This window comes from Aythya marila (genome assembly GCF_965140915.1).
Source record: "Aythya marila genome assembly, chromosome: 3".
In the NCBI taxonomy this organism is placed as follows: domain Eukaryota; kingdom Metazoa; phylum Chordata; class Aves; order Anseriformes; family Anatidae; genus Aythya; species Aythya marila.
Genome location: NC_139044.1, coordinates 115,848,524 through 115,863,432, shown reverse-complemented (window position 1 = coordinate 115,863,432; position 14,909 = coordinate 115,848,524). Strand labels below are relative to the sequence as shown.

Below are 14,909 nucleotides of genomic sequence, written 5' to 3'. Positions count from 1 at the left end.
CTCACTACATTTCTGTAATAGGAGCTATATGGCCAATTGGCTAGCTCTCTTAAGCTGTGTTAAGCATTTAGTCAAAGACCAGTTAAAGCACTTAAGATCTCCAACAAATTATTCTGCTCTCTAAACTTTAGTGATCAAAAGATTAGGTGTGTAATATAAAGAGGACACTCAACTGATTTGTATTCAATAGTGATGCTTGTCTAGAAAATGATTCATCCTAACTCTCCTAGGCACATGTCTCAGGTGAGGCAAGTTCCTCTCCAACAAACCTGTCCTGCTGTAGATATCTCCCTCTGTGGAAGCCAAACTCTAATGTTATAAGCAAAAAATTACTTTTTTTTTTTTTTTTTCCTGGCAGTTTTAAATGACTATACTTATAATTTCCTTCTGAGAACATACTGATGTTAAAAGTTGAGTTTGAATCCATTTGAGAATTAGATGTAATCTGTGGAGATATGTTCTCACCCCATCCAAAAAGAACTTTGTACTGGTTTGGACTAATGCTTTGAAACTCTTTTTTTTTTTTTTTTTTTTTTTTTTTTTTTTTTTTTAAACTAGGATTTAATTCTGTTCTTGGAACCTGAACATATCAACTTATCATTAGGAGAGAAGTAGCTACTCATTGGCTGGGAGTACTACAAGATATGCGTGACTGTGTAGTGAACATAGTTTTGAGCTTAGTTTCACCTACACTTCACTTTAAGACCATCAAAGACTCCTGGATCCTTCTCTCATTCTTTCAGTCATTTCACCTTACTTCATGATTTCTCCTGCATAAACTCAGTTGGTCATGGGAAGGTGCAATCTTCTGGCCCTGTAGAGGGTTCCCTCTTTTTCAGGACATAGTGCTAAGTACAAGACAAACAGGTACTACTGGGCAGCCTGTGCTTTTTATCAAAATGCTATGTAAGCACACACCAATCTGTAAACAAAAATCAATCCATCACCTGGTGGAAGTGAAGAGCAATGCCTGGGGAGCCATGGTCCCATATCAGCCCTGCACACTGCAGCAGAGGCATTCCTGGTCACTGTGTGGCAGCAGCCAGCATGTTTCACTGTCACTCAGTAACTATAGATTTCATCTAGCATAGGTCAAAGATTAATAACACGTGAATATTGATGGTCATATCACTGCTGTTCCTCAAATCAGGAAATCCAAGAAAGAACCAGAGGTACTCAAACTGCAACAGCTGGCTCCAAGGACCATGACAGCCCACACTGGCCCAAACGAACTTCAGGGAGCTTGAAATTTGGGGACAGGAGTTACACTGGAAATAAAATGATTTTCTCTGTCCAAACCCAGCCAACATCTGGTGGGAGAGGATGCAGATTTATCTCTCTCTTTTTTTTTTTTTTTTTGGATACCAATATGTCAAAATACAAAGATTGCTGCAGGATTTCTTTACAGAACATGCTAGACATTGACTAGTCTGCTTAGATTTCATTCATTTTACTTTATTTGTCATTTTCTGTCTTTTCATGGGCATATGAGTTCACCTAGTAAATTTCAAGGCATCGCATATATGCACAGAAGTGTTTGTTTTCAGTGTAAATAAGTTGCAGACAACAGCACAGCACAATAATTTCTTTTTGTCTGTCTCATAATAACACTGCTTCTCCTGCCTGCCAGTGTACAGAGCTCTGAAGACACCATGTTCCCCGAAAAGAGTTGCAAAGGTTCGAGGAAGGCCCTTTTCAAGGATTTGGATGGAAGTGTCCTGGACCTGGAACCACCTGTTTCTGTTTTCCCAAAGTCCGAATTTGAATGGACACAGTTCTACTTGCAAGCTGGTAAGTGCCTTGTGCTGTCTGGAGTGCTTGCACAGTCATGCATACACTTGACCCATGAGAGGTAGGGTGCATCCCAGCCTTTCGTTGAGACCTGCAGCTGAGGTCCGTGGTTATGGCCCCAGACTGGGTGATGCCTTTTCAGGATGGAAGTAGTGAATTGCAGTGGTGAAGTCTAGGAGATCTCATTGCACAGGTCTGTGTCCACCAATGCCTCTCTGCCATCTCCCAGAATCATGTCACCTGGCAATCCTTATCCCCTTTAGGGTTTAATTTATTCATTTTAAGACCAGATCAGAACTTACCTGCCCTTTGCAAAATTCTCTGAGACTGTTGAGTAAGACTTGCCATGTAACTGCTATGGAAGTGCAAAATAATAACAATAATTGGCACAGCAAGGATTTTCATCCATGTCCCACTGGGAGATAATCAAATTGAAAACCGACTCCAGAAGTTTAAAGACCCCTCTTTCTGGTTTAAAAGGGCCCGTTCTGCTCTGGAACCACTTTCTGAAAGTTCACACAGCAAGGCTCCATTCTCTTTCTGATTAAAACTCTGCTCTGTGATTCCAAATAGACTCTTTAATTACAATTAGTATTTCTTGCGCCTGCTGCTGACAGCGGCCATTTTGCTGAGAAGGCGCATCATTTGTGACTCCGGCGGTATGGGAGACTGATGGAAGGGACTGTAATTAATCCTGTTTTCCATCCTGCTCTAAAACTGATTAAACATGAGAAGAACTTTAATCTTTAAACAAAATGTCTAATGTGTACCCAGTAAAGGCTTTTTCTCTAAGGATCCCACTATAACTGGCTGCTTAGAGGGCTGATTAATATGTTGTCTAGACACAAACACACTGATTTTTATTCTACCTTTTCTGCCCTGATTATGAATTGCATGCAAGTGCTAATATCCTAGCAGTATTACCATTTAGCACGTGCATATTAATGCACACATACTTTTGCATACAGAACCTATACTTTATTTAGATTCTCACCATTTTTAGCATGCCCTGGGACATAGTCATATGAGTGCCAGGAATCCCCACCATCTAAACTGCACTGACAGTGCAACCTGCACTCCACAGGGTTTATCTCCTTGTGTAATGGAGGCGACAGCATATGGTAAATGCTGCCTGCCTCCAAGGCTGTAACAAAATTGCTGTGTTTTCTTCTTGCTGCCCAAATATGAATTGGGATTTTTTTCCCCTCTCTTCACAGTTTTGTGTTTAATTCCTCTGTATTTCTCATTCTGACCTGAGATTCCTTTCATCTTGAGGCTGACATTTGGAAAATCACAGCTTGATGCTGAGGTGAATTCATGGTCGTTGTCTTCCCTTCTCTCCCCGCTCTGTCACCCTCTTGAAAGTCGTAACACTGAATGTTTTGCACATTGGTGTGCAGACTTCCATAGTAGATACCAGAAAATGCTTTCCTTCTGTGGGGCCAGATTGCCCCTCATTGTGGCAGTGCTTCAAGGCCAGGGAAGGTGGTAGCACTATTCCCAGATGATGCTGATGAGCAGATTTTGGCCCTAGGAGTTCTGCCTTTCCTGAATCCAGATGAATGTTTGGTAGCGATGTTAACTGGGTGCTCTGCACCCACCTGCTCAGCCTCTCATCCACATCCCCACCCGGTGCCTTGTTAAACCAGAGTAATTCCAGCAACTTCTAGCAGCTTGATCAGAGCACTGTCATGCAGTGGTTATCTGCTAGCCTTGTTAAACATAAAAAGAGGGATAGTTTTTTCAGGGAGCTACACAACATCTTTGCCACTTCCACAGTGTAGTGACATGAATTTATTTGAGACTCGACAGCTCTGACTTAATTGCATCTTCATCCCAATTCATGTATGTATTCCCCTTAAGCTTCCAGTCTGCACAGTCAGCTTGAAACTGTTGGTCTTCAGCCATTTCGAGATATTCTGCTTACTCCAGGGGGAACAAAGCCAAAACACTCATTGTACTTCAGGGACACAAAATCTAGTAAGACATTTTCCCTGAAGAGTTCCATAGAAGAGAGAGGCTGTGAGAGCTGTAACAGCAGCACAGTGGATTACTCAGAATGATATTAATGTTCTTGAATCCATATGATGCCTTTAGTTGAAGACACAACAGGTAGAGAATACATATATTATTTATGTACATATGTGTCTTTGCAATAGGCCAAGGAGGGACCACGTGGCTTCCTGAGTCCTGGCTATATCATATGGGCAGTAGCAAGCTGTGTAATATATATATTTAAGCATGTAGACATTTATTATTATTATTATTATTATTATTATTATTATTATTATTATTATTTGTATTCCTGTGTGTCTTGTCTTTTGCCTGCTGTGTTACCTTTTGGGTCATAGACCAGGTCTGTTTATCGTGGCTATCTGTAGAAATGGACTTGTTCACATAAAGCTGAAGTTTTAGTTTCCTGGAAAAAACACAGAATTCAGAAAAAAAGAGAAAAGGAAAAAAAAGAAAGGAAGGAACAGATCCAAATTTTTGTTCTTATTATTTCTGCCAGAAGAAAAAGTAACAACAACAAAAATGTGTTTGAATAAAACAAAGCTTAATTATTTATTTATCTAAGGCTACTTTTTGTTCTTTTATTTCTTTTAGATATAATGCTGCAAAAGTTTAGGATGAAATATTTTCCAACAAAACCCCCTTAAATCATGTATGAGGAACTTTCACAGTATCATTTTTCAAATTACCCAAAACAATTTAATGAGTTTAACATGAATTTGTAATTATTTAAATCTCTTTGAGCTGCCCTTTTTGGATGACAAAATGTTTTTCTCCCAGAACTCATCTTTATACCAAACCTCTTACAAAAGAGCTTGGGGCCAGGCCTGGAGCACTAAGTGGTACCATGATATAGGAAATACCAGAATCAGAAGCTGTACAGCAGAATTAGCTATAAGCATGAGTCTAGAGGAGGAATGAAGGATAAGTGAACAGTTAATGTACTCAGCTGAATTCTGTGTCCAGGTTAAATGCCCTGCACCACCATCACTGTGTAGTTAAATCTCTAACCATTTGCTGCTGGCTATCTGCAGTATTTATATGGACTCTGTTATTGGACTCTGTGAGTGCCTCATGATAACCTAACCCACTAACAGTTCCTGGTAGCACTGAAGTTCATTGTCTTCCCTTGGTGGAAATGTAGCTGAGGACCAGAGGATGGTAGAAAATTCATCTGACCCCTTCTGCATACCCTCCAGTGTAATCTCTGGTGAACTAGGAGAGAATGACACATTATGGGCAGAAGCTGGTGGGCTGATACATCCTCTGCAAGGCCCCTGTGCATACCAAGAGAAGTATGGGATGGCTGAGCTTCTGGTGGAGGCAAAGAGTTGAGGAAACACCTTGCTTCACAGCCAATTCACAAAGGTGTTTCGCTCATGATGCTCCCATAGGGTGTGAGCCTCAGTGGAAGTAGCATATCCACCATTGTACACTCCTGAGAGATGAACCCAAATCTTTTAAGTTATAGTTTAGAGCCTGCAGACAGATACATTTTCTTAGAGCTGGCAGACACATTCTAGGCGTTTCTAAAGCAATCTGGGCTGAAAAAGCAAATCTGAATATCTGAATAGTTGTTGTTGGATTCAGGAACATGACTCAGTGATGAAGTGACTAAGAAAAGCAGAAATGGGTGAATATTTCTTTGGCTCCATGCAGCCAGAAATTGAGCATCAGTCATTTAACAATTTGTTCTTTTATTGACTGTGATAGAAGAGGTTTAAGATGGTGCTATAGATGGAAAAATGGGAATGTAAGAAGGGAAATGCAGAAGATAAATGGTCTCCAGAAGGGAAATGGTCTGCAATATCTAAACTTACAAAACTGTTTTTCTCCTTAGCTAGAGGGAAGAAAATGACTTTCCAAGTGAACTTAAAAGATTGCAACTTGCTATATGGGTCCTTAATCTCAACATTAAAATATTTCCCTGCACAAGCATATTAAAAAGAATATGAAATGTTAAAGCCTATTAAACATTAAACATTTCCCTGCATGAGCAGGGGCTTGGACCAGATGACCTCCAGAGGTCCCTTCCAACCTCAGCCATTCTGTGATTCTGTGATCAGACTGTGAGGATTCCAGATTTCAGGGTAAAACAGCATGAAGACAGGTTGGCGTCCTGGAAAATTCCCATTCATGGAGAGAGAGATCCAACCCACAGTGATCTTGTGTAAATCCAGAAGTGAGCCCTTCCTGTTCTTACTATTCCCCTTTAGCACAGCTACAAATTTAGTCAGAAGAAAAACCTTCCTGCATCTTGTGAAACTGTTAATTATAACTCTGTTTCCTGAAAGACTTCCATACTGGTTTCTGTACAGATACAGAAGATCCTTACATTTGCATGACAGCAATTTCTTTGCATATCCTATTTTACAACTCTGTAGCTGATAGAGTCCCTGTTCTATTAACTTTTGGTCATCAGAGTAATTCTGATGTAATGAAGGATAAGGAAATTCAAGGCTGTAGGATTTAGCCATCATGCAACTTTTTCTTGCTGTTAGCACATGTGCCTTGTATGAACAACTTCCTTTCTGTGAACAACTGCATTTATTTTCTACCTTACACTAGTAAAACCTGGAACCTCCTTTAAGTTCTCCACGTACAGTGGAAAAATCAGTGAAATTTAGGTCTGTAATACCCCTGTGGGATAGGCACATATTTTGACACTAGTTTCCCAGGCAGAGGACAGAATTTGTGACTTGCCCAAGGTCAGTCATTGAATTAATGCATATCCTTCCAAAACCCTGACAGCCAGACTCTTAATCTAAAAGCACCCCACCCTGCTTAGGCAGGTTGAAAAGTATGGTTGCATTAACTAGAATCAGCAAAAAATATATTTTATATTCAACTTTTTATTAAGAAACATGCCTGCAGCATATTTTAGAACTTTACTGAATACTTAAATTCTGACTTTGGTTTTAAACAAAAAAATTCTCCAACTATTTTTTTATTATTTAAAAAGCTGAAGAAGTGCTGTACTGGAAAAAAAAAGTTTAATCAGTTTTAGTGGGAATCTGTTAATGAGAATTGAGAAGATTAGTGTGATATGAACAACTGATCTTTTTATCTGACCAGCAGATAACTCAGACTATATTTTCGTATGGTGTTTTCAATCTAGACAGATCTAAAGCTGTGAAATTTCTATACTAGTCTTGCTTGCTCTCTAGAGGTAGCCAGTACTTTTCTAGATCAAAAAGGGTAGGTATTTCATATGCAGATGCTTATCTGAAGCAGCTTGGTCAGGATTTTAGACACTTTATCTTGTCAACTGCAGTTTTAGAAAACTCAAAAAGGCTGCATAACACTGAGATTAAATATCATATATGAATACGTAGAAGTTTGCTAGATTTCATCATAAATAACGTAAAATTAGATGTTGATGCAAACAGTCCAAAACAAATGTAAGTCATGGATAATAGGTAAGAAAAAAAAGAGGTAATTTTTGCTATTAAGATTCACAAATAATAGTTGTGGAGGAATATCGTTTTGACACACAGGCTGCCAATATAATTTAGGGCTAAAGTTGTGTGAAATTGTCTTTTATATCTTCTATACATATTTAATGTTCTAAGGAGCATGATTAGCTATACCTGCTATGCATAGTCAAGTGTAGTAATTAAAGACATTTGAGAAGAGAATGCAGGTGCAGGTTTGGTAAATTTTCAGGGAATGAAACAGCTGCAATATTGGCCTGAAATGTTTATTGTTTTCTTCTGAATCTTTTGTTGCTGTTGTTGTTCACAGATAGAAATTTGCTTTTTCTGCAATAAATGGCCCATGCAAAATGTGTTGAAAGTGGCAATGAAGGAGATTAAAAGAGCTCTTACCAAGTTATTGTTTTATAAAAATCCAACCTAATATGATTAGAAATTACTTGTGACTTTTACTTAAATTTCCTGAAAATACATCCCTGGCTAAGACTACAGCAGATCTTAATTAAATCAAGACCAAAGTTGAGAATAAATTTGGTGGTTATTTTTGATACCCTTGGGAAAATGAGCTTTAAAATAATCCAAGGGGGAGATAAATTAATCTTGTATCTGTAATAACTATATGGTGGCTCATCAAGCATGAGATGGCCGAAGCTACTGAAGTAAAGGATCAGCTCTGTTAACTGAGGGGAATATTGCAGAGTGAAGGACATCTTTGGGTGGTGAAACCACCAGTTGGGAATGAAGGCCCACAGGTGTGGTGTAAATGCCTGAAGTAACTAGGAAAATAAAACTAACATTCACATTTTAAGGAAAAGGTACAGCATTGAAGAGGCTTTTAGGGTAGGGCATAACTGCATTATCTGAGCACTCCCTAGGCTCCCAACCTTAGATGCTATCGCACTGGGGAAACTTGGTGTGCTAGCTCTAAGGAACAGCACGGAACGTAGAGTGGAGTGGAGACACCACGGCTAGGCTCTGTAATCAGGTGGGGCCTCGATTGTTCTTGTGCACAAAGCTGCACTTTTTGCCACCCTGAGCCAAAGACCTGTCATGTTTTGACAAATGCTGTACCCTAGTGTACTTTTTGCTCATTATAATATCATGATAATAAAAAAACACACCTCCATCCCAAAAGCTACCCGCCTCCAAGGTGCGACCACCCCTCACTGAGCATGCGCCCTGAATTTCTTGGAGCCTATTACTTTAAACAGAGACGGGAAAACTTTACACCAATCATAACTAAGATATGGTTGACTAGAGCCACTCAAGCTCCACTTAAAAGATAGAAAATAATATAAATTGGCCCAAGAGAGAGGGGATGTTAGGGAAGATACCACCGTCAGGGGAGATACCATCCCGAGGACAACATCCTTAGGACCTCCTGACTCCTGGGATCAGTCGATGGGCTGAGCCTCTCTTCCCCCCCCATTGGGACGCCTTTGGGTGAGATCTGAATACTTGCTTATAAATCTCTATAGAGTCTTTGATCCTTTTAACGCGTTTATTTCTAGGCTGCACACCTGTGATGCATACTAGCTTGCTTTTGCAGACAGTCACTATCGCCGGCAATCCAAAAGAACCTGATTATCTGTTGCTGTAATAAACCATACTTGATTGCATTGTGATAACTCTCATTAAGTGTAACTAGGGTGAGGGTGGTTATCCATGATAGTTCAGTGTTCTGAATCTAACCAGACCCCCAGACGGTTAATGCGTTTTTGGTGAGTGTCTGACTGGACCCCCAGACGGTTAATGTGTTTTTGGTGAATGTCCGACTGGTTCAGTACCCTGAATCCGACCGGGCCCGTAACGGTTAATCAGCTACACCCCTTAATGCGACAGCAGGGCATCTGGATGTCACCGTGGTGCTGTGTCCCAGGGGAAACCTTTGCCAAGGCAAAATACCTCTCCCCCTCCTCAGCCAATACTTGTTGCATACTGTTGGAGGGGATGCTTTGCAAAATTAGTTTTGGAAAATCATGGAGGAATAGACCAGAACTGGAGATCTGGAAAGAGAAATCTAGGTCAGCACTGGGAACAACCAGGCCATATGACATTTTGATTTTGAAATACTATATAATACTTTCCCTCAAACTCATCTATATCTCAGACCCTAATAAGTAGCAATTTTCCCTTTTCAGGGATGTCATCTCATTAATTCTGAAGCTAGTATATGAGATGAATGGCATCATTCATTGTCCATGGGTTCAATAGTATATATATACATACAAGCTTGTATATATATATATATACAAATATATGTATGTGCACAAATGTATAAACCTATCAAACATTATCTTCTTGTTCCTATGGAGAGAATCAGATGCTTTTCTCATGAGAAATCCAAAATACCTTGGGCAAATACATCCATCTAGCACATTGATTGCTGTAAATGGAGTTTAACATTTTGTATCACTCTTTATACTTCTTGTTTTTCAAAATTCTTGTGTACTTTTAAACAAACATGCACCTGTGTTCAGCTGCATAAAATGTAAAATAAGTATATACATATATCTGTATTAAGAATAATGGAATTTGGAAAAAGTGAATGTAAAATCAGGTCCCTAAGTACAGGCAATAACCTTGACCCTTAGATTAGCAGTCCTTTTTGAAGAGGTATCAGCGAATAGTTTCTGCCTACAATTGCAATGAGGAATCCCCAGCTTCTCCTTTTAGCTTTAATCTCTGAGGATAAAACATGAGGTTTGCTATTTCCAAACTGAACTCCTCTATTTAAGAACCTGTGTAGAAAAATGACACCATTTTTAGAGTTACTGAATTCTTGAAGAGCCCATTTGTTTGCCTGTGCATTAAAAAATAGCTCAGTGCCCCCAAAACACCACATCACTTCCATTTAGGAATCTAGTTATGGATTTAATATCAACCTCTCTACACTTCTGTATACAAATGTTGTCCTCAACCTGTACATCAGCTTTTTTATCATTGACATAATGAGGCTACTGTTTCAGGCATTTGTTCTTAAGATGTGATTTATAAACCACTGGTGTTTGTGAAAGCTGAGTAACTGATGCACGTAACACCCATAGATTAATTTAGGAGCCTGACAGTTAAGGGTGACAAGAATCATTAGGCATCTGGAAAACAGAAGCTATGAGGAATGACTGAAAGAGATGAGTGGCTCAGTCAAGAGGAGAAGAGATGGATGGGAGATTCAAGCACGGCCTTCAAATACATGGGAGATTACTGCAGAGAGGAAAAGTTGCTCCCCAAGTCTGTGGAATACAAAATAATAGGCTGAAATTTCATCAAACATAATTTTAGATAAGGGAAGAAACGTTATAAAAAAAGATAGTGAAAAGCTGACATAACTTGCTTGAGTGGGTTGTGGAATCCCTATCAATAGAGGTTAATAAGCATCTTTAGGTGATTCATGTAGACCTCTGCCTGTCCTTGGGGTAAGGATGAATCAAATAATTTCAGAAGGTCTTCTCTGGCCCTATTTTTGCAGGTCTGTAAGGATTCTCTGTGGTCTGCAGGAACCTTTGGTGTCTGACAGTGATTTATTGGTCTAAACACAAGGGTGTTGTAGTGGGAAGATCTGGTAATTAGGAGTTTCTAAATACTGCTGGTGAACAAAAAGAGGGAGAGAAAGTGTAGAGGTTAGTGTGATGGAAAACTGTGTGCTAGGACTGAGGAGAGTTTGCAGCACCAGGAAATCAAAACTGAGGCGAGTACCTTATCTGGGATCTCTGAAGGCATGTCTCCTCAAAGCTCAGTCACTCATACATCATGCCTTTCCTCATGATGCACTGTCTTACTCTTTATCATTTCAGTGGTGCCCACAGATCTGAGTAAGTAATTGGGTTTTATTCCTAGTACATACTACCCTGACACTTTTCAGGTACCTTCTGGAAGAAGCTTCCAACGCTGAAAATCAACCCAGAAGGCTTCAGGAGAAATAGAGGAAAATGGAGAAGTGAGCTGCTCTGGGTTAAGTCAACAGCTGAGGACAGCAGCCTACATCATACAGCCTCTCTAGGCTTGATGGCTGCTACCTTTAAGGACACTAGATGCCTGTCTTTATGCAATTAAAAAAGAAATGTGAATTGCATCCTGTGAATAAAACTGTAGTATTTTCCTTAGATCTGAGAGGCATATCTGTAATCCAACCAAACTGCTGAGTGTTAGCTTGCAGAGCTTTACAGGGGAAGCACTGCGTTTTGCAACAATTAATTTTGCAGAGGAAGCAGCCTGTTTAAAGACGCCTGCAGCAGTCACTAAAATATGTGTTGTTTTTCAAGGCCACCAGACACACAGTTGGCTAGGTTGGCTAATAAACAAAACAACAATGCAAAAACCCAGCCTCGTGGGTTTTGCAGGAAGAAAGGATGAGAAATAAAATGAATAATGCTTACCTGCTAGGGGTGGGTGAAGACTATAATTGTTTAGCCCCCAGCAGATCCCTGCAAGGGTTAAAAATGACAAAGATATTAGTTGGTGACTGCTAAGATTGTTGGTTTGAAGCTCTGGGCAAAACACAGACTGTTATTTACCGGACTTGGTCGATTTACTTCTTAATGCAATAATGACCTGTGAAATGAAACGTGAGCTAGACAATTGTTCCTCATTGTTTCCAGTAAAACATCCTTTCATACCCCATTAAACCACCATTAATTCCATATGAAAGAGAAGCAGGCACAAACACCAAGGGATCTCTCTCTCTTTTTCCTCATTTCCTCTCTTTCTGGGCCTGATCAGGTCCTGTGGATAGCAAAACAGTTTTCTTATCAATTTTAGGAGGCGTTGGGCAGGCTGCAGAGGCCACGTTTCTGAAAGAGCAGAGCACAGGGATTTACTGGATTGGCACCCAGTGGATCACCAGCTCAAATTTTGGAGCAAAGCATATCAGCTAGCATGGCCAATGCAATGTATTGATGTTAATACGTCACCTTTCTCTCTTTTTCTTTTAAGATTGGATTCCTTTAAACATGAGACTTATGTGATCATGCAGTGTATATGCATATGTACGTGTGTACATTTTCCCACTCAGTCATTTTAAGCCCACTTCTGATTTCAATCAAAAAAAAAAAGGATCTTGGAAGAGAAATCCTATCAGTGAACCCCCCTGTTTCCCGAGTGGGGGTAGGTTGGATCCCTGCCATTTACCAAGAAATATTCTCTGGAGAGAAACTCCAATTTTGTGTCCCAAAACAAACTAGAAAAAGGAAATCTTCTGTACATTGGTAGATACCAAGGAATCCAGACACAGCTCTGTGATAAAGTACAAGTTCCACTTTGCATGAAACTAGTTTCTTTAACCCCTGACTCCCCTCTGCTGCAGCATGTTGTTGAATAACTACCAAAAAATGGTAATATAAAACTGAAACATATAAGCAGTTCAGATTTCATCTGATGATAGCCAATTAAAAAACAAACAAACAAACAAACAAAAAGAAGCAAGATATTCTTTCCTAATGAGAGCTCTAACATTAGGGGAAAACTAGCAAACAATCCTAATGATGGGATGTAAATGCTTCTTTTCTTTCAGAAAACATTGGTGAATAAAAGCTGAAACTGTTAACTGTTAACCTATTACCTAAAAGTAGGTTTCCCAAGAATATATTTTTTTCCATGTAAAAAAGAGAAAGTTTATTTTAATACCTAAATATTTCAGACAAAATGTTTTTTTTTCTCTTTCTTCTGCCTTTTTTTTTTTTTCTTCCCCTGTGTGTATATATCTGTGAGTTTAGTCAAAAATAGTGGTTTTTATTTTTCAATAGCAATACAGAAATGAACTTCTAGAATAAGTTTTTGGCCAGCTGTAATTCACATGAACGGTTCAATAGTTGTACTTCATGATAAATTCAGCCCCGATTATATTGATGTAAAACTGGTAGAATCCCAGTCTATCTGGAGTTATAAAATTGGGATTCTAATATTTTCTTTTTTTTTTGCATTAAAATTTGTTAATGGACATAAAATATTTCTGAAGGTGAGGGCTCATTTGATTTATAGACCCCAGTAAAAGTAAAAAAGGAAATACTTCGATGAGTGTAGTCTTTGAAAGGCTGCAATCTTTTGTCAGTGGAAAGTGGCGCCAAATTTTCACAGAAAGCACTGCTGAATATTTTTACAATTACCTATATTTTTCCATGTGTGTATTCTGTTGACACCTTTTTTTTTTCTGTACTTTACTCAGGAGAAAATTCCCACTGAAGACCGTGGAGAATTTTATCTGAGCAGAGTTTGTGGGACTGAGCAACTTGTTGCCAAAGGACAGGATGCTGTGCATAACTTGCAGACCTCACTTAGGCAGGGTGTTGTGCTGGAGATGGCTATTGCTGAGAGGATTTTTGTAATGCATATTTCACACGATGTACTTATAAAGTCTCCCTGAATTCAGCACATCTGCACTGGCTGGTGTGTTACGTGCTGCACAAATATAGGAAAGATCTGGAGGGGGCAGAAGTGGGGGCAGCTCTGATGAAGCTCAGGATCTAGCACAGAGTTAATATTTGTCTTCATATCATCAGTAGTCCTAAGCCAGGACCCACAGCCTGAGCTCTTTATTTGCTTTGCTTTTCCTTCCTTTGCTCTTTCCTTCCTTTACTCTTTCATTCCATCTGACCCATTCAAGGTCTCCAGCCCCACCATGCTTTTCTGCCTCCACAAACCAGGACCCCTCATCTCTTCTGTGTCATGGGACTCCCAGACTCCTCCTGTCTCCTAACCAAATCTCTGACTCTGTACCACTTATTTCATCCTTTCTGCTGCAATTTAGCACGTTGCCCACAAATCAGGGACTTAATTCCAAACCTCTTACCTCCACAGCCTTCCCAACCATCAACCAGTCTCCTTTGTGCCTTAGAGCCCCACCTGAAACTTTGATCCTGGCATTTAATCAGTTCCTTGGAAGGTGCTGCCTACCTTAAAGGAGGTTACAATGGCTCAGTGAGTCAGTGGCTTTTATCCAAGGGTACCAACTCATTTTTTTTGCAAGCCACAGTTTGACAGTGTTGTAACATGTTCCATCATCATTCCTGTTTTTCAATTGCTCCTACTTTTCTATTTTATTTTTATCTTTGCTCTATTATTTTATATATATATATTTAATACTTCATCCCTTTATGCTATTTGTTGCACTTGATGTCTTTCTTTTGCCATGCTAGATTTATGCCTGGGGCAGATTTTGTCTGTAAGTTTGATCAGAAATAGTTCAGCTGCAAAAACTAAAATGAAACTCTTTTTGATGTGTGTTAGAAAGTAAATCTTTAAACTCTAGAACCTATGGGGTTGCAGTAGAGGAGTGAAGGTTAGCAGGGAAACAACTCTGAGGTCAGTGAAATGTTTTTTATTTACAGTCCCTGTGAAAAACTCTGGACAGAGTTATCTATGAAAATAAACTACAGAGATACATTATATTCGGCACTGTGAAAGCTCTGAGCTTTGTCTATCATTTATGAAAATTTCAGTCCCTGCTCTGCTGCACAGTTTGAAACACAGACATCAAATTCCAGCCATTTCCAAAATAGCTGAGGATTTGAAGCCTTAAATCCCAGTTTCCTTGCATTGCACCTGCTAATTAATGAAAAAATTCTGGACACTTCATGAGCCTTGTTGCTGTTGAAGATGCTGTGTCCCTGGAAGACAGCCAAGTGTTTTGTTCTTACAAACCAGGTAGGTTAGGGTCCAAGAGTTTAAATCTGTGAT

General features: G+C 39.4%; 1 protein-coding gene across 7 annotated transcripts in view; it reads left to right on the top strand.

Annotated features, from left to right (window-relative positions):
* Positions 1-14,909, top strand: part of PKHD1 (PKHD1 ciliary IPT domain containing fibrocystin/polyductin) — a 255,796-nt gene that overhangs the window by 186,893 nt on the left and 53,994 nt on the right. For all 7 annotated transcript variants that reach the window (XM_082758117.1, XM_082758115.1, XM_082758116.1 and 4 more), the window contains one exon: positions 1,631-1,791. In XM_082758117.1, coding sequence (XP_082614243.1) covers positions 1,631-1,791 — 161 coding nt within the window. The remainder of the gene's footprint in view (positions 1-1,630; positions 1,792-14,909) is intronic.